A 26,535-nucleotide genomic window follows, 5' to 3' on the forward strand; every position below is an offset into this window, starting at 1 on the left:
GGATGCCCATAGTTCCGGGTCACCCCCACCCTAGTTTAGACCGCGATGCAACTCTTTAAATTTCACATCGAGCTCGGTTGGTTAAGTAAGTAACTAAAGCAATTTTTAAGTTTACATCATCGCCGCCCAGCCTAGTTATGTTTCTCGCGTTCGACCATCGCTGGTTGTGCAACGACACGACTTGCCGACACTTGCTTATTGTGGCCAACCCGACTCGTTGCCCAACTAGTTTGACTTCTTGTCGTCTAATTACAATGTTCATTAGGTTATGCCTCGTAATTATTTAGAAATGACCCCCTGAACCTCTCCTAAAGTAAATTTCCACGGCCCGTCAAAGAGAAATCTCCAATCTTTATCGCCGCGAAAACTTAACTTATAAAAAAATTGGACATTAATATGTGCACGCTCCACATGCTCATTTTTATATTAGTGAAATACTTGTAGACATGGTATCTAACATACGACAACCTAATTATGTACATAGGTATCAAGTGAAATTATTAGATGCAATATTGATTTTTTATACACTTTTCTTACACATCGCGGCACGGATAAAATATATAAAATTATTTAAACACCTTGTAATCTGAACTGCAGTTTTAAAGAAGGTTAACAACTATAAGTGGCTGTAAGTTTACTATAAAAAAATACAGAGGTTAGATAGTTTTTAGTTTGACCACTCATAATATAATATTAAATCTACATAAAATTATGATTAAAAGTAAGCGATTGTAATATAAACAATGGGGATCACAATTACATTCAAAATGTGTTAAACCTTCGCCTATCTAATAAACATAGCTGAATCTGTCAAAGTTTAGCCTTATCATTATAACATTATATACATCCAAACAAGAGACCAATTAATATGGTTGAAATATTTTTTACCGATTTTTTTACATAACTATATTATTTAAACACTTAAAGTCATATCAAGTTATTGGATTGAAGCGACCTCTGTAATTTGAAAAAAAATTAAGTGGATTACAACGTTATAATGATGGTTCTATATGAGCGTATGCTGTTTTTAAGGTGATAATAACATACAGTCTGTGTTGCGCAATTGATGCTAATAAACTATTAAAGTATCATTACACAATCAAAATTGCAATATACGCATAGGTGGACAAAATCGTTTCGAAATCAAGTCGAAGGAAGCCATTAATTTCAGGATTATCTGTTAAAAATAATGCTCGTTAAAATTATGCACAATTTGTGATGATTCATCGTTCGTTGTACTTGTTGAATTGTTCGCTGAAATAATGCCCGCAATGGAAGTTGTTACGTTTTGCCGTGAAGAACTTCCCCTTACCTTCGTGCGTCATTCTGTATTTTCCTTTGTGTATCGCTTGTTTCGTATGTTAGTTCTGTATTCACTTTAGAAGGTAATGAGTGTAATGACACGAATTTTCATAAACTACACATAATATGTACGTACACTATACCTATATGGCGTATCCAACTTAACCCTATGACTATCAATGTCTAATTTATGCCTCGGTTATAAGATTTATTAATCGTATTAAAACCTTCTGATCAGTTTCTTGTTTGTTTCAGGATAAATTGGCCAAACCTAAGATACAGTTTTTACCCGGAAATGAGGGGGTAAGTAATACTATTTTCTTTACCTACATAAATAATGAGTAATAAGTTCAACATACGTCAGATGTACCGTTAAATATTAGACAACACTTAAATATTCAATACCTTACAAGTCACACCACCAAATAAACAAAATGCAAGCTGTTAATATTTGTATAATTCTGTGTGCTGTTCTACATTTAACAGATAGGCACACTTAATTATGTTAACAAGTTGTATAACAAAATGTAGATCAATTACCATAGATTGCTATTTGCTTAGATGATCATATTAGGTATGTTGCCAAATTTAATATAGCTTAGAACTAGTCCGCGCATTAAAAAAGTAATAACGACTAACGTAATAGCATTTTGTAAAAGAAATCTTTGACTGTGTCCTGTTTTGTAATATGGTGTCAATTTAATTGGCTACTTCCGTAATTAGGTATAATATGTAAAAGATGATTATTATTATTATTTTACAAGTAACTTACAAGTTACAAGTAACTTATATACAAGTGCTTTAAAAAGCGTGTAAGTCTCTGAACCTCAATCGAACCTTTTAAATTTCATTTAACGGATCACAGATTTGATCTTACTTTCGAGTCCAAATGTAGTCAATATTTTTTTCATCTGACATTTCTCGTGATGGATGATATAATAACAGCACGTACTTATCCGTACTTAGTTTACATAATTCAATGACCTTATCATAAAAATATTAGGAAATGGTTGTTGGGAAATAAATAATTGCAGGCTGCTTGTACATTGGCTTTATAAGGCCTTATTATTTTGAACTGGCATGAGATATGTTGACGTTTTGACATTTGGATAATTAGAGAAGTTCCACGTGTTACTTAACCAAGTGTATTTTATATACACCATTTAGAGAGCAATTAAAATTTAAAAAATACAAAAGAAGATACTAAAGGCAGGTACTCGCAATAAATGTTACCAGGTCTCGTATTGTCACTTGATTACAACTGCGTGTATTTCAGTTGTGCCTCTTTTTTCACCCAATAATTGTGTGAGTTTGTAATTCAAAGTAATATGTCCTCATTGACTTGTTTCTAATTCTAGGGCAACTTTATTTAACGCCTGGAAAGTTTAGAGATATTTTTCCTTTCATCCAAAATAATATATTGCGACATTAGCTAGAGTATAACGTGTTCGATGAAGAGATTTTTAATGGTTTAAGAAGGCTAAGCTGAACCGACAGAAGCGGGCGTCGCCGGCGCTCGGGCCTTGACTTGCCTCAAGCGTACCAGTTAACGCTTGCGGCACTCGATACGCTTGCGAAATTATATGATGACCCACTTTACCGATTTCGTTTTGCTGCCTGTCGTTGCGGTTGGTGGTCTATAAACTTTTTACCTTTAATATTTCGAAAAGTAAATTAATCGCGCCATTTAGACCTTCTGGACGTCACTACAACACTGAAATTTACCAAGGCTGCAAGTAATGCTTTAAAAATGGAACAAATCATGGATTCCTTTGCAAGTTATTGACCTTATTATTACCCCATCGATTAGGTCTAAGTTTCGTGTTAATATTATCGTATGTAGTTGCAAAAAACAATTAATGCAATATTGTTTACAAGGTGATAATCCTCGGGCGATCCCCGCGCCCGACGGCCGGCGCCGTCAACCGGTTTGGTTGTAGCCACCGCTCGACTCGGTTGCCGGTTTGACGTGATCTCTTCTCTTGTTGCTCGTCGCGAGCCACTTGCCCATATCGTATGTAAATGACCCCGACAATCCTCGTTCTAACTCTATGTCACGAAACAATTAACAGAACCACGCCAGTATTGTTCTGAAATTTATAAAGGTGACTGGAACGACACTCCAGTTACAATTGCACATTGATAGCCAATGCATCTAGCACGTGCGGTGCATTGCGTGTCAATCTATGAATCTAGTAAACTTGAATAAATTATGCCGTTTAAACAAAATCAAGTCTTAACCTCCGTTCACTAAAACAATTTGTGCGAACTTCCCGGATGTAATGTGCTTACACGATATTACATCCTTGACTTTGTAATATTAAACAAAAAAAAACTCCCGAGAATACATCGCGAGATGATTTTCTCTGAAGCACTTCACCATAATAATATCATTCTTCGAATATCTCGCTATCGGTGTGTTAAGTCCGAGACTGGCTGGCACATATCCAAGTTGCACATAATAACCACAATTCAATGAGTCGCGGACGAGAATAGTAAATAAGATAGAGTGGACGGTGTAAAAATAGAAACGGTTCCAGTCGCTAGCGAGTATGCGATTGCACCTCCCCAGGTGCGATGTCCCTTACGCTTACTTTAGGTGTTACGCACTTGGACTTGTGTTTTCAAAACGTTATCGTGTCGATAACATTGTCTGGCCTCTCAAGTTAAATGTTCCTCATTATTAATGGATAGATTAGGCGACTTTCTCCTGTCGTAATTCTGACCAGAGGTTCAATGTACATGTATTCATGGATAACGTAATAAAATACGTTTCTGTTCTGTCCTGTTCCCTATACTGCCCTTTTTCCATAAAACATTGAAAAAGAGTACGAGACAAATAAAGTATTGATTTATAATTTAAATTTGATGACTAAACAGAATGAAGTCATAACGTGAAATTTCATAACATTATTTCATTAATGCGCTCATACATACATAGGTCATTGATACGGGATTAACTTTGACACGGAAGAAGACATTGAACCAGAATTATATTTACATCTTATTTTACTGAAACATTTTTCCTGCGAATATTTGCATTAAAAACACGATCCTTTATCTTCTACGGAAACGTGATAATCATTTGTTTTTGATACACGAAATATTGTATTTATACACAGTCATAGTAATTAGTAAAATGTTTTTCTTTATTTTACACTGTACCCAATGTTCAATCATTTCCTACCTATTTATATCAACAGTTATCGATGTCATCTAATGAATCACCCGTATTTTATCTATGTACAATGAACCCATACTGTATTGTAAAATGGAAGTAGTACATTATTAATGTAACTTGAATACGATTTGATCCACACGGGTCGATGTCCTCCCGAGGCACTTTATTTACACCATCGCTTTGCGGGGACCCGTTATTGCAAACCTTGAAAACAGGATTCGTTTTATTATGCACATGAGACTTATTTATATCAACATACTGTTACGTGTATTGTTTCTGGGGGAGTTTCGATTACCACATTTTATGGATTTTGTATAAAAAATGACGATTCCATAATCTATTTATTTTTATACCATGTCAGAATTACGGTTCATTTCGGGTTTATTATAGCATTATATAATTATTTACATGTGTACAGTATAAAAGTAAGGTCAAAGCAGTCATGAAACTTTTTGTGCGAAAATTAAAACGAAAATTGCACATTTGTTACGGATAGAAACTTCGTGACCGTTAAATTATATTCTGTCGCATTTCAGTTTTTCTCGTGATTATATAATAGTAATATTATTGAATATATACATACAAAAACAAATATTTTAATACGCTTCGACTTAGAAGCGTCAAACGCGAAGATCCGTGGACACATGTCAGCCCTGAAGCCATGTTATATTGTAGGAGATTTAAACAAATTCATTTACCAGCTTGAAATAAATATCTTGAACTTCTTGAAAAAAATCTGTTAAGCCTTTTAATATTTTGTTAAGATTATTTATGTTTTCATACCAACACTAGTATACATACACTAAATACACATTTAAAATACCAATGTATAAAATTTTCAGTAATATTCACAACTGTTTAGGGTAGGTTTTAGAGACATACACTAAGACGTAACTCGCAGTATTAGTTGTTTTAATTTCCTGTTATCTGTTGGTTAGTCGTTGTTGTCACTCATAAGGAGTAGACTTGCATTGATGTTTTGGCGTACAGTAATAGAAGTGGGAAGAATTTGTTATATTAAATTGAGACTTATTCCGCAAAAGTTGCAGTCCTAAAATACACTATTTCAAGTTTAAAAAGCAAAATGATGCATTGATTGTGTTACGTCCACATTGATCAATAGATATATTCGATATGATATCCAACTGTTTGTTTTCCGAGAATATGACGATTTACATTTTACCCAATTTATATAAAATAATCAAAATTTATGTATGAAATAAAAATTTTATAATGTGGTTTTACACGTTTTGCCCGGCATGAATCATCTATTGCTTACTGTGTAATTTTATCATCTAATCAAAAATTATTGACTTAAAAGCAACCTATTTCCAATTTATTTCATTAGTACGTTGTACAAATGTCAAGGCTCAATAATATAGATCGGTTTGTTTGCAAGTGACATTAATATAGCTAGGTAGTTACATGTAACAAAGGTGTAGCAGAAACCCCTTTATCAGATCATAATGGGCTCAGCCACGTGATCAAACAATAGTGTTTACTCTCGTCATATGGACCGGCTGAGCTCTACGTCCACTCGTTACAGATCACAATATTCGCGCTCTATACATGGCGCTTGTGTCACGCTTGACTTGAGCGATTGGTGGATAATTACTAGTAATTACTTAGTTTCTAAAATACAAGTCCGCAAAACGTGGTTATAACAAAGACTGCTTTATTACTTACTGCCGATTCAGTGTTTGGATGTGTGTGTACAGTACATTTGATTTTTTACGTTTGTACACTTGACTGCCTCTCCATCGAGTTCGTTGTGATCCTCTTTTTGCAATCCCTTAATAAATATCTTTTTTCAGTTTCGCGAAAAGTTTATTATTACTCAAGTCCTTTTGAAACAATGTTATTCATACATGTAACTTTAAAATGCATATCATTCAACGGTTAGTAGGTAAATAGCAATGAGTTGACAGTGCTGATGGAAAATAATTTCAGTTTCGCTTGAATCCCGACAGTTACGGACACGACTGTAATATTATTTTCCTTATACCCACAGTAACACTGCAGTGTAGTTGCAACTAGTATCCTGTTTCAATAAATAAGCCGCATCTACTGTTACACTTAAAAACATCGACGTAATATTATTGCTACTTCCCAGTATAAGAGTTTATATTGTTCTATACTAAGTACTACTCCAGTGCCAACTTTAGACTGCTATGTTTCAATTTAAATCTAAATACTTCAACCACTTGAACAGTGGGTAACAAAACAATGTAATTCAGAAAATTACAGGATAAATATTAGCACTGATACGTTGTCACTGTAATTTCCTCGTAACAATTATAATATATGGATTACCGAATTTTGGTAAAGTAATTTTAAAGGTACCTCTTGCTTCCAGGTTTTCGATCATAATATGATATGAGATACGCAAACATAAAATTATCGTATTTTTTTGCAGCTTAAAGTACGTTAATAAAATATCAGCAATTTTAAAAATCAGTGATTAAAATGCAACAATAATGTCCTCTGTACTGCATCTCAGATTTTTAAATTGTAAAATAAACAATATAACCATTGGTGAAGTCAAACTTAAAGGTTAATGATCCATGCACGCTCATAAAAAATCTACGAGTTTTTAATATTGTTGTACCTAACACTTTACATTTATATTTATAACCAACGTGTATACTATTTTAAAAAATCGACGTAAAGCATCGTTAAGTAGGTTCTTTAAATAAGTATATGGGGGTCAATATGGACCGTAAATAGAAAACGGATTTCCGGAGAAAGGTATATTCCATCGCGTTTTAAAAAAGATCACTTCAAATATCCGGGGAACTACGACAAATAAATTTACCAAATGAAGCCAATTTAAAATGTAAAAAGTGCAATTACATTTTCAGTTACATGCATTGATAATTTTGTTAATTGACGCTTTCATGTTATCTTGGACTACGGTCATTAAATTGCATTTGTATCATTAACATTTTAAAAGTAAAGAATGATAATTTTAAATTAATAATTTAATTTATTTAAGAGTAATAAGAAATAGACGTAGATATCATCAATCATGCATTTAGTAAGAATATTTATCGATTCGTTTTATAAAAACATTAATTTGTTCATATTTTCTTACGTAACAGGTGTACTTTACTCTTCTTGTTTTTAATTAATAGTTTCCACTATTCGCTCGAGACTTGGGTTTTTCAAATGTGTTTCAGTGCTATTTATTAGAAACATTTCATAAAAAAATATGAGTAGTTACCGCCTCTCATCGGGCATACATTTGAGGCACAACATCAAATTTTGGCTAATATCCGGCAATAAGATAATAAATTGATCACTTTTATTAAGGAATCACCAATATAATCGATATTTTGCTGTCGAATAGCTGGGCTCAAGTCCGAGAATCGGAACGAAAGGTCCGAGTACGAAAAAACAATTATAAAGTTCGTTTTTATTTCCCGCTCCACACTTAGATTATTTATCTGTATTGTGGCTAGTATATACATACAAAATCAGGACATACCTATCTAGACTCAGAACTGAAAATTTGTATAAATCACTTAGGGCGGGGATTGAACCCGGAACTCTGTCAAACCGGTATGATGACCGCAGCAGGTCGTTACACACACATTTGATTTTTGAAATTATGGGTGTTTTAAAATACAATTTATCGCTCTCTAACAGTGAAAAAAGGCAAAAAACATCTATGAGAGTTATTTTATAATATTAGCAAAATTATGTAGTGTTTAATCAATATTTAATATCATACCTCTCTTTTCTTCTTTTTATATCAAAAAATAAACACAAGTTTAAGTATCGTGACAATCAATATTTAGGTGCAACCCTTTTTATGTTTCTCTGCTGAGCATGATGGGTCTTTCACCAGGCTTTGAAGGAAGGAGGGGCCTTGGGGCATAGTACGCTTCTTTAGGAAGGTACGAGTTAATGGTCAAGTGTCGGAGGTTTTTAAAACGGTCATAAAATCTCCGACCATGTATAATGACTGGTATACAGTGATAACAAGTTAACAACCGAGACTTTAACGTGTCATCCAAAAAAGGGAGGCGGTGAAAAAAATTACCATTAGCAGTCACCCATCTAATTCATGAGTCCGACGTAGCTTACCTAACATAGCTCAGCTATCTTTAAATACCGCTTATGATCTTTACAAACAACCAGGAGGACGCCGACGCCTATGTTTGCGTAACGTTTCGCTACAAATCAAAAATTTTAATTAAAAAGCTATTAATGCAAAAAGTTACGCCCGAGCCATAGATTGTAAAAAATGGCGCCACAAGTGTATATGCGGTCCCCACATGAGACTGATTATATTTTTTTAGGGTTCCGTACATCCATAAATGTATAGTCATTCAGTTATACACTCTATCGTAAATCTACCACTAATCAAGATAGAGTTGGATAAACAAAACTGAGAGACAGTAAATAGGTAATTGAAACAGATTACTAATTTTTGCTCAAAAGACATTTAGTAATATAATTTTAGTAAAAAGGCGCATTTTATTTTTCAAAAAAGAAAATCGCCGAAGCGGGAAGCTTCCTTTATGAATGACTAATATAGGTCTTATCTATTCAATCTTTTGTACCGTGCTCATAGCGATATTTCGAACGTCAGGGGAAACAGAGCCTCGTATTATCTGTTTATTAATACTAATGCGAGAGTAAAATCGTCCGCTAACCTATTGACACTGTTAAGATGCATAACCGCAAATCGTGTTTACTATCCATGGAGGGTGCCTGGAGCTGAGCGGAACCGTTCTGATTTCCTCGTGGTAATTGCCGAGGTATGCGGACGGCTGTGTCGTCTTATTGGGACTACGGTCCGTACGTGCGCACTATTCACTTTCACTTTGCTTTGCACAGTAGCCAAGCACTTTGCTAGTGAATACGGGCGGACCGACGGCACTAGATTATACTTGGACTTGTCACGTGGTTCTACAATGTTTATGTTCGCAATCGATAGCAGGTCGACTCAAAGCCTATTACATTTGACAGCCTCGTTCAAGGATACAGTTTTTTGCGCGTCAGCGGCAAGTGAACGAAGTAAACAATTGTTTTTAAGTATGTTAAGTAGTATTTAGAATGACCTAAAGTATTTCATACCTTTAAGTTTATATTATCTTGTAAATATACTTGGAACTGATCTTCTGTTTAAAAATAACTACACCTTATCACGGACCTTATATGGCTGAATTAATTACGTTCTTAATTGAATCGGGCACAAAAATATTTCATTGCATAAAAACTAATATTCAAATTAGACACGTTATAGATATACGACCTCAAGCCAACGTCGCACGACCTTTAAGGACACCTAATGACGGTCACAACCTAATGATCAATCGGTACTTGTATCCAGATTTCCATCAAGGTTTATGCAACATACCAATTGTATCCTTTACCCCTTTGAAATATTAATGCAGTTTTAGTAGGTACCAATTAAAAAGAAAGATAATTGAACCAATCGACATCATCGATCCGGAAATCGATGTAATTCACAAGAAGTGGAATCATTCTGTCATTACACCCTTCCCATCAGAATCTAGCATTACGCTGCGCTGATGCTTTAAGACACGTACAGCGGTGGTGCCGTAACAGTTGAATCACATATAAGATCTCCGCCTCTTCAAATAATCTCATACGACATATGCCTTCCTGTTTTATAATTACGAGTATGGTTTATACAGATATACCGATATGTAACAGTCGCACCACTAAACAAATCACTACTTGATACTTCGTGATCATGATCGGTGTTGTGTGGTAACTGCTTTTCAAGTAGTCGACTAATACGCTCGAAGTCGTGATTGAATAGTTCATTACAAAAGGCACGGCCAATAAAGTCAATAATAGCCTAGTCCGTTGAAAGGAAAACTACAAGTCACCGTTTAGGCAATTTAGCGTTTGACTTGTTCGCCGTGTGGTTGATAAATTTTGTCCACAAAAACCCGATACATTTTCACAATAACACCGCGGTCTGTTACAATGAAAAAATCAATATCTCAGTTGTCTTGTAGCGTAACCGTAGCCGTGTGCCTTACAAGTTTGACCGTATAGCGGTAGGCTTAATGCCGTTTTTCCATTAAAGAAGGGAAAGTTGTCGTGTGTGCGAGCGCGGCATGTCCATCATATACCGCTAATACCGCTTTCGATGCCCGACGAGGAAATGCAATCATGATCATGATTATTTATAGTACTTTAATCGTGTCGCGTACTTCACAGTCTGTGTCTCCAAATTTTCAAAGTCGCATACTCCTTTGTCTTGCCTGTAACGGAAATAATGTCGGCTGTAAATGTTTCATGAGTTTCAACACCCTGAAATCATACGTAAGCAACTAAATTTACAATTATAAGTATGAGTTTGGAAATTTATTTATTTTTTTATTAACAATTGTTACTGTTTTAATTAATGTACCCCAATATTTTTGTATTCAAAGCATTTTGTTTCAAATTTTCGTGATATACACTTCCAAACAATTTAAGAAGTACAGTAAAATACTAATAAAGTTTTTAGCCCGAATTACCTTTTAATACCCATTTTATCGTAGCGTTACGAATTTAATCGGAGTTAAATTAACTCATATTATTGAAATTGACCTTTGTGATTACGCATTAATAAAGCTGTGTCAGTAACTTTCATATTTAGATAGCAAAACCAGCCGTTGCATTGTGCAATTTGTACTTGGTACCTTAATATAATTAACATGTTATATTTGTAGTTTAATAATAACGCTGGTATCATCGGTGCTCGGTCGATTCATTAACACTTCAATTAACAAAAAATACTGATAATATACTTTCCATTCTGGATGACATCGTGGGCACGCAATCTTAAATGCAATGTGACTTTGCCAATAACTAAGTTCACTACTAGTGACCCACAGACAATGTTGCAAATCTCTTGTTTCCATACAATAAAAGTTATCGCTGGGCAATGTTTTTTCTATTTAATCATTTTGAAACTACATGCGATTTATTATCACTAATTTGATAGTGTTACTAAATGCAACAAAGTCAATAATCAATTTAATTAATAATATAAAACTGTGATATTCTTAATTTGTCATGCATTAATGTGCGCAAAGTCGTTTTGTCAAAATTAAACATTAGATTAGTTATTATCGGCCAAGTGTGAGACGGCTTGCTCTGTAAATCCCGAATGAACGAATGAATTGAATAAAAGAAAACATTTTGAATACTCTCTTAAACATAATAATTCATATTTAATTAAACGTGTGCTTTATACCTACTTTAAATTACACTACGCCAGCAAGAATTGCATAATTGTTATTGAATTATTGAAATACATACCTTCTAAACGATTTTTCATAATACATATTTATGAACCTTTTATTTAAAGGTAGGAAAAGTGTAGCTTTATTAATGTCGTAATTATAAGTAGTTGTTACGTTCAATAGTAATACCATATAATAAGGATACCATATAATAAAAATACCATATAATAAGGATAATTTCAGCATTGTAATATATTTTTCCTTCATAGTTAAATGTTCTTATATGTAATAAAATATTGGCTGGTTACCATATCTTGTAACGTATTATGTTATTTTTGTATACCGTATAATCTGATTATGATAAGAGCACACTGCATGGGCAAAGTTACGTTAAGTATGAATCACGACATCTATTATTCATAATATTAAAGGTGATATAACCCTTTGATCCGATGATACCATCCTATCTATTTCTGACTAAAAACTTTAGCGCTATCTTTTGTTTTGAAGCACGTGACAAGAGAGACGCTCATATGAGTCCTCAGGGTTCAGCAACTCATTTGTGGTGGACCACAGATAGGGTAGGAGGTATAGATAAGATTGAAAATCTTATCTAAGGTGGCTTTCAGGTGGCCACTTTCTATCAGGTATTTTGCATGCGCGCTAAAAATTTAACAGGTTGGTTCTAATGTGCGTTACATAGATTTAAAACAATCATCTGTAAGCGCGCGAGCAATGTGTGGTATTTTTGAATCACAATTTATTTGTTACATTTGGTGATGTAACACCAATGCGTGGTATTCCCACATGCATCAGTAAAGCGGAATTTTCACATAAGCGCGACTAAGTCAATATGTTGAGTTTCAATTATGTTCCAGTCATTTTGTTTTCAGGCTCTTAATTACTTGTTTTGTAATATGGAAATTTATTAGACGCAACATTGTTCTACTTGTTACGAACAAATTGGTTTCGATGTATTAAATAAAAAATAATTGCGATGACGCAACTAACATACAGCCGAATCAATTTTGCGTATAGAAAACAATTTAACGACTGGTCTATCAAATATTGATAGAGTTGAAAATAAAAATAAGCGCTATTGTAACGCTTCTAGCTTTCACTTGCACGCCTTCTTTTCCAACTGTTCTTTAATTGGCAATTACAAATTCGATTTTTATGTCCAAATTAAACCTTAATAGTTGCTCGCTTCTTATATGCTTACTCCATACCATATAAAGCCGGCTACTCCCTAGTTTTTGATAAATACGTTGTTTCATCTAATCTTTACGTAATTAGCATAATAGGATAAATGCCAGACACTCCATTAAAAGGACAAACCGATATCTATGATTAACAAATCAAATTGTTCTACACATAGTGAAGTAAAGGCTTGAATAATCAATCTTATATGATTTAACTATATTTATAAATAAAATAGCCAAACAAAGAGAACAGCAGTCCTAGCTTAGTTTCATTACGAAAGCTTGCAATGAAGCCGATAATAAATTACACCTGGCAGTTATGTAACTCAGGTAAAAGTAACCGCTCGCTCTCGGTTCTATTCTCAACTATAGCCGACTGCCTGAATCTACTTGTAATCTAATACAATCGAAAACTATCGCTCTAATCTCAAATAAAACCAACTAAATACGGCACAGTGTCTTATTTTGTCACTCGTCATTACTAACTGTATGAGGACTAGATGTAACGCAACTCTCATTACGGCCTTCACCCCGAAATCCATATTCAAATGAAACTGGCATCAAATAAGTGTGCTACGAACAAAGGATTACTAACACTGTTACAATATAGGAGTGTAAAAGATAATTAGCTCGTGTGTTTTAACGTCTCCGTGTTGTATCTCCATAAACCTATATACTTGCGTGCATAGCTTAAATTTTATCTTTGAAATGTATTTTTGTGTCAGTAGTACACGAATGTATGTTAATATGGCAGGGTTCAAGGTTATAAATGTGAACAAAATCTGCATTCCGCTCGTAGTTACCTACAGTATGAGTCTAATAGATATTTAATATCAAACGACTTCAAGATGATTATATTAATGACACGCAGCCTGGCTTGACTAAACCCTCTTACATTGACTAGTTCACGTAAAGTGTGACGACATCTTATAATGAGAATAGATCCTTTTTAGCTTGCAGTCCACCTGATAGTAAATTGTCACTTTCCATATGCAACTGGACCAACCATTAAGAACAGGGACTCTACCTGATGTCTGTGGACTGCCATGGGCACCTGTATGTGCCATATGCAAGTCAGATGGCATCCACACCATTCCATTGAAGAATGAAGAAGAACTGCTTCACATCAGGAATAGTAGAGCAGTGATACCTCCCTGGTCAAACTATACTGACTCTGCCATCATTCAGATGTGCTAACAATGTCATTGATTTAATTGAAGTCTTTCTTCTTTAAAATATTTATAAATTCAACTTTCATAATTATTTATCCTATCTGTCGGCATAACTAACATATTATAACTATTTTTTTGGTGTATGTATTTGTAATTTAATTGGTGTTCATTGGTGAGACAATAGAATTGTCCAAGTTATTTCTATTTAGGCGTTTAGGAATATCTCGAACGCTCACTTAGACACAAGACGGAATAAGCGTAGAACCGGTCTTGCTCACAATTGTTTTCGCCCTATTGGCCACTTGCTTCGTAATACCCGTTATACAACAAATCTTATTAGCTGAACTGGAGACCAACAGTTACGTGGCATCTATACCACACCCGTCGTGGTCAATTTCCTATAGTGCATATCTAATTGCCGTACATAATTTTTCTTTGTCCGCCTAACTGGTCGGAATAGATTAAAACGAGAGATAATTTTCTATACGTTCTGCCTCCAGCTTACGCCTGTCGCATCACATCATACACTCTCTTGTCTTCTAAAATATAAGATAACATTTTATTGAAACTAAATAGCTATATGATTTTACCTTAATATACAAAGTAGGAATATTATTAATCCTAAATGTAGAGTTTCGACATGAGCCAAACAAACTCTACCTTGGCATTTAAAACGTTGAATACGCTATACATTGTTTATGCATATCATTTTGTTGTAAGTTTGCTATTAAAATTAACATTTACACAGCAAGTAAAATTCAATAAATTATTAATTATTAATTTTACGGATTTTGTTCACGGAGATGCACGCAATTGTATTAAAAGTCCGTTCACTTCACCTTACTTACCTTATTCTCCATGTATGCTCTAACGTCAGAAGTAGTCGAATATGTTTGCTGAGAGTGAAATTTTTACAACTTGGCGCAAATTAGATGAATACGCCAATGTACATGTTCATTGAGTTGTCAAATTTCGTGTACGCAAGCAATAATTCTCAATTACCTACCGTACGATAGTGTGCCATTTTAAGTGCGTGCTCAAGTTTTAGGGGTTTTTGTTATATTACGTTTGCGTACATGGCTTCGTAATTTCTAGATAATTAGATACTTTGTTGTTATTGCAGTTGTACACTTATACCTTATAATAGCTTAGCAGATTTATATATTTTTTGCCCAGGAAGCGCTTTTGTGTTTTGTTTTTGTTCAAAAAATGAATTGTAAAATCAAGTTTGGTACAAAAATAAGCGTTACCTTCACGCTTTACTTTCCATATTGGGACTGTGATTATACGTATTTTGTACGTTTAATATGTATAAAGTGGATGACATTTAGTAAACAGGAGGCATGCGGACGGTTTGCTCCCGGTCGAAATGTACGATACATTTGGAAATATCCGCTTGGAGACAATGCGGCGCACCTACATCGCGAGATGGTGTATTGTCAGCCGCCGCATTTCGCAGGCAATTTGTCTGCTTTATTGTGTGTGTTGTGTGCCGCCGCTGATATCCACTGGGGCATTGCCACTCAGACATACTCCTCACTCCCGATTATGATTGGCAGTTGTTAGGCACAGCAGTCAAATCATACTACGGCTGGTCTGCATTATATTACTTGCTAGATTTTCTTATTTAAATCATACCAGGAATATTTCAATACCCGGGGAAAACCTTTAATACATAAAAACTACTTTAGCTGTTTTTCTTGGCAAGAAAGTATGTAATGATTTTAAAACAAAAGCATTCTTTAATGAAATAAATATTTTCATAACACATGTGTGAAATTGTTTTAGACTTTGTCCATACTCTACCATATTGGTGGCACGACTTTAATTGTGCATCTACGATTAAGTTATCCATGTGCGACTGGAATGTTATCAATTACGGTATACGTATTTTCTTGTGCGTTAATCAGTCCCGTAGGCATAAAGACGTAATATAGAGTACGGTATATACGGGGGCGTGGTCGGCGTCACGCCGCGTCGGCGCCGTGTCTATGCGGCCAGATTATTCTAGATCCAAACTTCGTAACATCTAGTCTTGATTGGACACTCAATTATATCAAAGCCTCTCTATCAGTCTGTAAACTTAATGACGAAACAAAATTTCAATCTGATTTATCTACTCTCGCGTTTATGCGCTTCTGTTATTGTAGTGCCAAAAGTTCCTATCGGAAACGATACTTGAAATACAGAATGGAGATGCATTCATACAGATGTTTAGTTAGGGGACGTTGATTTTACTTGCTCATTATGGATGGTCTGCATCGGTTTCATAATGAATTTATGCGCGAGCGTGTTCTTCGACAAAAATTCCACGGATCCGATCTCGACTCTCGAACGCGTGTTTCGCACCTTGATCTAAATACTTGCGACATTGTCTAGTTGCGGCGTTGTACCGTCCGTTTTGTACTAACTACATTTATTTAGTTACGATTCATTGAATTCAGTTCACTGTAACCAAGTTTGGAAATTGTCTCCGCCAATGACTTCGCAGTACTTAACAAAAACAATTAAATAAGATATTATTTCTATCTAAATTTTCATACTAAACTTAACAGCAGTAGCGCAATGTAGAGTTCTTAGAACTCGGCGTTCATGATTATTGCATTGAGTTTAAGGCATACCTTTACGTTTTTACTTTCGAAATTGTAACGTAACAAGTTTAAAATATATTGTTTGTCATCCTTTCAGTGAAATCGAGTGATTGTCATTGTTCCTAAAAAAGAATTTGGCGAACCTTTTGTTCCTTAAACAAAATTTCGAAACAACCGATTGCATGTATTCTGTAATATAACATTTTTCTGTTTATTTAATGCCGTATCAAAAGGCTACGCGGACAATATACATTACGCAAGGTGTGTTCACGTGATCGGCGGCTGTATTGAAACGGGGGTATAGGTGTATAATGTATAGGTTTATCGACAACTCCTATAGAGCGTTGGGTAACCGACGACGTTGGAAAGAGCTTCGTTACGTAGAGGTTTCCATACAGCCTCGCGACATAAGGCCGTGGCTGCAGTCACGTCGCCGGTGAGAGGCGCCCCTCCTCTGGCGGAAGGTCGCGAGCATGCCGCGAAGGAGAATGGCTCCACAATGAATCCTTGCTGTTACACACCCGAACACTAAAACCTCTTACGATGCAGCTTTATATGCTATTTCGCCACTCAAATTCTGTAGTGTTTACCGTATTATACTTTCCAAATTACGCAACCGAGGCGCTTCACGTTCGGTTTGCGTAAAAATATGTGACACTTGTGTGTTCCGAATTAAAATTTACAAATTGACGTATACATCAACGTTATCACGAGTTGATGTTGATAACAATTTATACGTAAAGTGAGTTTAATGTTAGTAATCTAATCAGTGACCATGCGAAAAATAATTTACATAATTGATGATTACCCATATTCTATTAAAGTCCAAGTAATAACTATCCGTTATTTTTGTGTGAACAGAAATATTTTTATGCGCGCAAAGATCAGGTGCCTGGCAGAAATTGCATCGCTTATAATTAACTCGGTTACCAGTGTAACATTCCACAGTTCGGTAGCCTGCTAAAACTGTAATCGAACGGGGAATCGTAAAAGCGAGATATTCTAATTCGAGTTGTTTAAATAAGAGTTAACTTCGTTCAGCGAGCGAGTTGCGATCAAGAATTGGAAACTCCTCGGTTTACAATGACAACAATGCGCGCGACTTGAATACAATTTTTCACATACACTTGTATATAATTAAATGAATCGGCGTTACCTCACCACTGCCAACGATTGCGACAAGACGGGCGTATCGTCCATTAGAAAGTCAGCGAATATGCAAATAGTATCGTAGAAACCTCACGAATAACTGGCCACTCACTTCGCCTTAAAATGTGTCTGCGATGAAAGTGACGACTACCGTTAGTAATTTGTGTTAGAACAATTTCTTTTACATTGCTAAATTCGTCGTATGATATATTTCTACGCATAAAATGTTAGTTTCCGCGACTGAAATTGTAATTAAGAAAAGGAAAATGAATATGTCCGTTTTTAAGCTCATTGTGTTTATCGTTGCGATGGATACTTGAACGTTTAACATTCATTTTGTTTATTTATAAGTACTACCGTTTCTCACGATTGTTCACTACGCTCTGATTTTAGTGGCACATATTTTCGAATTGTGACTCAGATTTCGTTTTCACTTCGTTTTCTTGGTTACATGAAGTACGAATGAATATTTGTTAGTTATGTTGTTATGTACATACCAGCACAATAACACTGCTTATCAGCACATGTTATGTTAATGGTTCCTTGATATTATTAAAAAAAGAAAAGTTCAAAAGTTTGAAAAGCTATGAAATTGAACATTTTTAAACAGCCCACAATAGTTAACAATTGATAGAGAAATTTTAAATAAAAAGTGTTGTATAGAGACACTCATAAATATATTGTTAACAGCTGCAGTGACATCTGAATTCGCATACGGGTATTTAATATAATTAGATCATGTAGTTGCCACGCACCAAGGTTATGACCCTAATGCATAATATTATAGGAAAGTTTATCGATTTATATTCCATTAGCTACGTATTAACTTTGAAAAGTAATTGTGACTAATACAAGACTTGAAACAAGGAAAACCGAGGGTTTTCTTTAATTGTACGAGCACTACTGACCGTATCCGTATCGAAATTTTTCGTTTTGTCCCCATTTATAACTTTTCAAACTAGAACAGGCAAATTGTGGTTAATTAAATGTTAATAACAAATAGATAACATAATGTGTAAATCAATAAAACAACAAGCCGGTAAGCAATTAATACGAAGTCGATCACAACCCGCCTGCGTGGATTTCCCACTACGAAACATGTTGAAGAGAACTATTTATTATCGTTCACTTCTGACGTGCGCCAGCGTTGGAACAAAGCGTAATCTATACAGTGGACATCGTATTAAGGTTGAATTTGCATCGTGCGACCCGTGCCACCTCCACGACATTACGTCAATAAGATACAACACGTTAACTGGCCGAGTTGGGGCGCACGTCTGCCTGTTTTGCGTCCGGGTTTGTCCCCCAGAATGTATTATAGCATATTTCTCGAAATGTTCTCTCTCGTCTACGAAACGGAACTTTAGTGTACGCGCGTCGCGTGCGGGGTAAACCAATTTAGCGCCGAGGTAGTAACGCGAGCCTAAGACGCAGATATTTTGTACCTATATCTCTCGGTCGAATGAACCGAACCGGTTGCGGCGGCCTCTCACTTCGCAACTCCGTGTACCGCTCGCCGCTTGCTGTGAAATTAGGTAACCAACAAAAGCCACGGTCGCTGCGCACGACGGGCGATACAATAAAGAAATACTTCATTCGAAATATTGCGATTGCGCCTACAAACAGTCTCTACGCCAATAAAATGACGTGTTATCTTGTCCGAATCACACGTATTATCGATCCTATCGTCGTGGAGTTGGTGAGGTAAACGAGCCGTCAAATAAAAACCTCCGAGCGACGGCATTCGACCAGCGCCTTGAAAAACAGATGATGAATTTCCTCATATTTTCCGGTTCGCTCGAGGTACACAGTCAAACGACCTTCTCTAGAAGACAAACAATGAAACTAACGACCTTGACATGATACAATCTGCAACTGATGCATTGCACTCATTACCTACAAATAGATGTCCGATCATTTCTTATTATACCTGCATTATTGGAAATTCTTAAAACTAACAAGACAATTATGAATAAAACAATGGAGGATGAAGCTTATGAACACGCAAATGTAGCGGGCGAGACGGCTGTTCACCGAATGCCGAAGTATTCCATCGCGACGCGCTCTTTATATCGGCCGGTGTTAGGTACCGCAGAGAAAGCCGCGCCCCGCGCTCCCCCGCGATGCCTTCGCACTCGGTTGGTAGCGGGTTTTTTCCTCATCAGCTCTATAATTGTGTATAGTATATCTCACCTTGGGTTCATCAGTCGCGACATACGTTCCGACAAACGTCACAATACAGTCCTCAGAAAAGATGTTTTTTTGAGACTTTGATTGACTGTTTTGTTCTAAAACAAATATCTCCAAAAGAACAGCGAGTTAAACCAACAGCGTATTAGGTAGGCGACGCGTTTTGTGGATAACGCCAATTACAGTTCCAATCCGTGCGTGCTTTTGGTGTCAACGATTATGTACGGTCCACTGTCAGGCGTTAAATGACCTTAAATAGCATTGGGTCATACTTTTCTGAAGCGATTTTATTTTTGAATGTATCGTATTACTCCTTCCGCACCATTTTACATGTTCGGTTGCGCAATCTGCTACCTGAAGTGTCGGTTAACGCGTTAGCGGCGGGAGCCGGGTTATTGCTCTACCAGTGTCCGGATCGTAGCGCACTTTTTAATAGGTTAATTGCCTGGCATTGTGGTGCTGGCACACATCAGCCGCGACCTTAAAGCGGCTCGGGGCCACGCATGTCCGACGCGTCACCAAACGACGCGTCGTGTCGCACGCCTGGACACTCCGCCTCGCTGATTTGTGAACGACACTTAAAATGATCCTCGCCTATCGACGTACACACACAACAATCTAAATATATACAAAAAAGATTACATACAATATTAAAGATGCAGCTCTACTGAAAAAATAGTTTGAAATAATGTTGCTCGCTCTACATTCAAAACAACTTGAACTAGATTTTTGCTAAAACTCGAATAGTCGTCAAGACGAAACACAATTTGTATTCTTGTAGAGATGTACTATTACACCTTTGTGTTGATATTACAATTAGCATTCGTTAGATAGCTTACAAAAAATCCTAGCTAACAGTTTTTCCATTCTATGCATGGAACACTTGTCAATGCGTGCGAATGTAACAGTAATAGAACATCACACGTTGTCGTATAATTGTCGGTGTCGTAAATATGAGATATTTTACGAGGCTTACTCTAATTTCTGGTTTAAATAGAGCTAATGGGACTTTTTGAATGTATTTTGAATAAATGTAGAGCATCTATATTTAGTAACTGTAACTAAATCGATACAGCGATGCCGTTTTAAATAGATCTGTTCAGCTAATGTCTGACACTTTTGGCGTAATACCAGTTTACGGAAGTTTTGTGTATGCTCTCATAAATAAAATGATTAAAAATCGCGTGTGCACGACTGCTCAATGGTGAAACGGTACGATGCGTTCAGCATTTACTTGCGGGTGCGACGTTGCCATTCCAGGCGATGAAAGTCGTTGTTCATCACTGTACTGCTAGCGTCACTCGTACGCACACATACAGCAAATCGCATCGTCCATTAATGATAAATAATCTTCGCGTTTCCTTATTTGGACATTGCGTTCGCCACTCTCGTGGGAAAACTGATTCTATGCACGACAGGTGCTGTGACAACTCAACTTCCTGCCAAGAATTATCATGTCACTGGACCAACCTCACTACGATACAATACGCGTATATGCATCCCGTCTTCACGTGGATCCAATTACTAATACGCTCGACACGTGCGAATTGGTCTGACTCATAAATCGTTCCCAGCCTACATACGAAAAATGTCATAAACGCTGTAACCGTATGTTTCACCTGACAGTGTCTTGCGTCATACTTGATGGAGCTATAAATTGTCTTTAATACCATTACATATTTTAGATAAAAGTATCTACCTACATACCCACTATGTTAAATAACTAATTCGCGAAACAACATTATGTTGGAAGTATAAGAACGTAGGTACCTCGCCGGTTGCGTAGAGACAGTTTCTTGAAATAAACTTTCAATATCTGTGATCAATGCGTATGGAAAGCAGAGGAAATTTGATCTTGTTTTCAAACAAAATGGTGTATGTGTGTTTTGTGTAATAATATTTTATTGCCTCCATAAACTTGTCATATGGACGTGATAATGCTGATATTCATAATAATGATATAGTAAATAAATTTATAATGTCGATAAGAACAGTGCACATGCTTATATAGAATGACGTTTAATAATTTAAGCAGTAGCACACATAGAGCTCAATTTATGTTATACGTAAATAAAATATAATTATACAAATGATATACTAAATGTAATTATCATTACTTTTTACAAACGTTCAACGCTTTCAATGTATTTTATTTATTGTACGTGCCTGTAATTATATTATTGCGTGTCAGTTTTCCTCCATACTAATTTTATTTTCTTTACATTTGAGCTTATGTAAAGAAAATAAAATTATTTTATAGAGTTATAGTAATGTTTATTCTCATTAAATTTCAGAAAATCTCGATTCCGGCTCCAAGCAGTGGAAATGGATCATCGGGCGAATCCACATTTCACTTCAGCATCAATAGCAATGCTGAAATGGAGGGTCCACAGGTATGTTATGATTTTATACTGTCACTTTATATGTATTTGTGTTACCTAAGTATAAAAGAACAAAATTATTCATGAAAACACTACAATTCAAATAAAAACATTAATATTTGTATCGCTCGTCTCTACAAACTGTAAGGTATGGGTACTTTCAGCGTCAAATGAGAACACCCAGCTATGAATTTCAATGGAAATCTTTTCCACACGAGCAAACACGTCTATCATTTTTCTAATTATCAGAAAATCCTCTAAATAACAGAGCAATAAAAACTTGTCTCTTGTCCTTGAGTAATATTCATTATTTATTATAATTCGTAATCCAAAAGGTGCCTGGTCCCGATAAGCGGTGTATCACAAACATTTGGTAAATAATCCTCAACGCTAATTATATTATTGAATGTGATGATAAAAAATTCAGTCGGTGCTTACATAAAACTCTTCTAGATGAACAACAACCGATAACAGGTCTCTGAGAATTAAATAAAGGTGTCTGATATGAGCGTTGCAACGTGTGATAATAGTATCACTCTTATTTACAAAGTTCTGATTCCTTCACAGCTATAAATACGCAGAGAACAAATTCGTACTCATATTCAATGCACGAAACACGTTTTTATATTTTTTATGCAACATTGTTGTGTTATATGAACATTGTTTGCGCAATACTCATACTTAAGAATCATTAGGATTTTGCACGAGTTTAAGACAGCTAATTTTTGTACTTTATTAAATCCAAGTAAAGTCATCCGTCAAAGTCCCTTCAAAACCTATAGCTTCCTTAGTTCAAACATTTCTCCAAAAATATTAAAATCGAGGTTCAAGTAGATACTATTAAGAATGTATTTACATCTTTTAAAATAATATTCAAACTTATTCAATTTATTTACAAGCATTGATAAGCTTTCAATGGATGTATGATTAGTGGAATAATATACAAATGTTGATACCTACAATTATATTTACGTGTCAAATATTAAGGTGAAGTTGCGTCAAATTGTTATTGACTTATGTATTTATCGAGTATGATTCATTTATTGACAGAGATGAATTGCGTTATCGTCGATTTGAAAAACTTAATGTCTGACATGGGATTCCTGCGGTTAATGTATATTATAATATTTATACACTTTAGTACCTTACTTATATACTTTGCTGACACCCTCCTGATCTCCTTAGATTTTAAGCGAATACTCAGTGCAACACTAAAAGTGCCATGAAAATCTTGTGGATAACAATGCCTTAATTGTGCAATGACTTGTTTATTGTTTAATGGCGAACCATAGAATAATTGGGTTATTTCAAGTCCTATAGACATCCTGTTTACATTAAGGTATACCAAACCTTCTTGTGTTACTCTCATCTGACCTCAATCGGGGACCACCATTGCTCATCGCAACCGATTTGTGAATCGCCAAAAATACGCGTGAGATATAAATGTCTATACATGTGAAAGCCTTAGAGATAGTATTGTTGCTTAGCAAACCCTGTCATAGTATATGCGTATCAGTAGCGCCAATACGATAACGCACACTCAATATGGTTTTGTGGGTCGCGGAGCGGTTGCTGCCATAACTCGTTGCCTACGAATTTGTCAGAGTGCTTATGTATGGATTCCTCCACAAACCGTGCCCTGAATATTTTCATTATGAATTAGAGTCCGATTTTAATCGAGATTGTTTAGCCGATATTGGCTTGGAAAAATGCAATTTACATTTTTTTAACGTTTACTACAAGACGGATAAGTAATACACAGGAACGTTATAATAAAAAGTAGCTCGCCCTTGTTTAGTATAGCATAATACGCGGCATAGATATGTTAATAGTAAAGATTGCAAAGTTGCTACAAGTTGTTCCCATTTAGGTCATCTGCAAGAGTTGATTAAAGTAAAAACCACGCAACAGGCTTCTGTATTATTAAATCGATTTAATTATACACAAGAAAACGCAGTTCACATTTATACATATTAAGTAGCAATCAGTTACATTGGACATCAATCAATCAAATGCTGATATAATTATTAAAGAAGAATGTAAAGATTATATTATATGTCCTTAAAATCGCATTTTATATTACTTTCTCCTATTGTATAATTGGATATTGACCAAACCTAAAATAAATGATGATTTTTAAATCAATTACAATGGAATAGTCAAATAATGTCGCTTAGAATATTCTAAAAATGAATTAATGCTGATTTCTATCCATATTTTCAATAGACAAAGTATTTTGCAATTTTTTTACCCTTTAAATTAATTAATGAAAAGGCGGACGTGGACCTGAAGGAAAGCAGTCACCGTCTGTAGATATTTGGACTACTAGAGGAATCGGCAATTCACTATCAGCTGTTAAGGAGTATTTTATCACATTTTAATGAGCCTCATATGGGATAACATTTTATGGCAAGCTAGGTTAAATCAAAATAAAATCGCCTAGTTAACATGTCTAAAGCCGCATTCCTGTTTGGTTGCAGGGTTCGTTCGAGTGCGTCAGGAGCAGCGGCGCCAAGCGGTTGGAGTCGTGCGGGCCGCTGCCCCGGCGGATGCGGGTGCAGGCCAACGACGACTCGTACGAGGCCACCAAGGACCGCATGGCGAGGACCGTCGCCGCGGAACAGAGCAAATGGTTAGATCTATATACAAACATTATCCGAGAGGAGGATGATCTTGTATGGTCTAAACTTAAATGATTGACTAAGAAGCTTTAACATATTAAAAAAGTGCCACTTTGGCAGTGAAAACATCGAAAATGAGAAAGATTAGCAATTTCCGAAACATAGATCGAAACATAGATATATCTTCTGTTCTCTGTTTACTAATCCCAATAATTAATTTACTATCTGACGACTGTATGAATTCTGACGTGAGATTTAAAACAAGTGTATTAAAAATAAAAATTGTATGCGACCTTATTCTGTATGTTTAATTTTCAGCACTCGCGTGATAAAACCTAACCAGACAGACATCGGGAGGCGCGTGAAAGTACGCCTGTCACACCCCATGTACCCGACCGGGCCCGCCGCTGCTCAGATTGAGCGAGCGGAACGGCCCGAGCGACCCGAGCGGCCCGAACGGCAAGAACGGCCAGAACGGCAAGAACGGCCCGAGCGGCAAGAACGGCCCGAACGGCAAGAACGGCCCGAACGGCAAGAACGGCCCGAGAGGCAAGAACGGCCCGAACGGCCAGAAAGGCCCGAAAGGCCAGAGAGGCCCGAGCGGCCCGAACGGCCAGACCGAGCGGAGCGTACAGCGGTAGTCCCGCCCGTTATCCGTCCGCAAAACCCTCAGCCGGCACACCAGCCACACCCTCAGCAGCAGCAACCACCACAGCACCCCAGCCAGCCTCAACGGCCACCCCCCAATCCAGATCTTAGCAGGCGACCTTTAAAGTGAGTAACAAACATCTGCTTATAATACACAATGAGTGTACAATAATGTGTTATATTATATACATTTAACACTTTATTGCTAAACATACTTTGCTGATACTACATATATACTTTGAAGGACTCTAAATAATTTGGTTTGCTGCAATATTTATTTGTTTATTGAAGTTCGGTATCACTTCATTGATTTAACGAAAAAGCCTTGGAAAAATGGCGAAGAAGATTGAAGTTTTAACATAAAACGTAATGTGGTGTAAAAGGAAAAGTACTGCATGTCATAACAATGAAATTTTGGTATTTTTCCTTTTTATTTTTAGTTATTTATGTATTTTTTCTACGTCTTGTCCACAAAATGGTTATGAAATAATATAGAATTTACTTATTAGGGTTATTCCTTTTTAATTCTATTTGTAATTTATTTTATTGTTATGCTCTATAACATTGTGTGACTCAGCAACTCATACGTGATTTATTTCTATTTTGTAATATTCAACGTTACTAAGTACGTACACCGAACGTTTGAGAAATGATAATTTCGTTGTATCGTTATCATTTCCTAACCGACACGATAAAATACTATTAAGGAAGTGTGGTTTCGATGCGTGAATTGTACATGAAAAAATACTGTTGTTCACAAATCGAACACATTACCGAGCGAACAATGTATAATTATTGTGAATCGTCAAATGTAGATTTGCGATACATTATGCGTCAAACGATCTACTTTCCATTATTGGTTTTGTAATACAAAACCTCAC

The 26,535-nt window shown here is 35.9% G+C and overlaps 1 protein-coding gene across 2 annotated transcripts in view; it reads left to right on the forward strand.

Moving 5' to 3' along the window:
• Su(Tpl) (Suppressor of Triplolethal) overlaps positions 1-26,535 on the forward strand; it is a 61,696-nt gene that overhangs the window by 16,177 nt on the left and 18,984 nt on the right. For both annotated transcript variants that reach the window (XM_073082037.1, XM_073082038.1), the window contains exons 2-5: positions 1,558-1,605; positions 22,299-22,397; positions 24,866-25,017; positions 25,325-25,780. In XM_073082037.1, the coding sequence (XP_072938138.1) occupies positions 1,558-1,605; positions 22,299-22,397; positions 24,866-25,017; positions 25,325-25,780 (755 nt within the window). The remainder of the gene's footprint in view (positions 1-1,557; positions 1,606-22,298; positions 22,398-24,865; positions 25,018-25,324; positions 25,781-26,535) is intronic.

The sequence above is a fragment of the Epargyreus clarus genome, unplaced genomic scaffold, assembly GCF_041222505.1.
Source record: "Epargyreus clarus isolate Ecla_fem2 unplaced genomic scaffold, WU_Ecla_fem_2.2 ptg000017l, whole genome shotgun sequence".
Classification (NCBI taxonomy): Eukaryota; Metazoa; Arthropoda; class Insecta; order Lepidoptera; family Hesperiidae; genus Epargyreus; species Epargyreus clarus.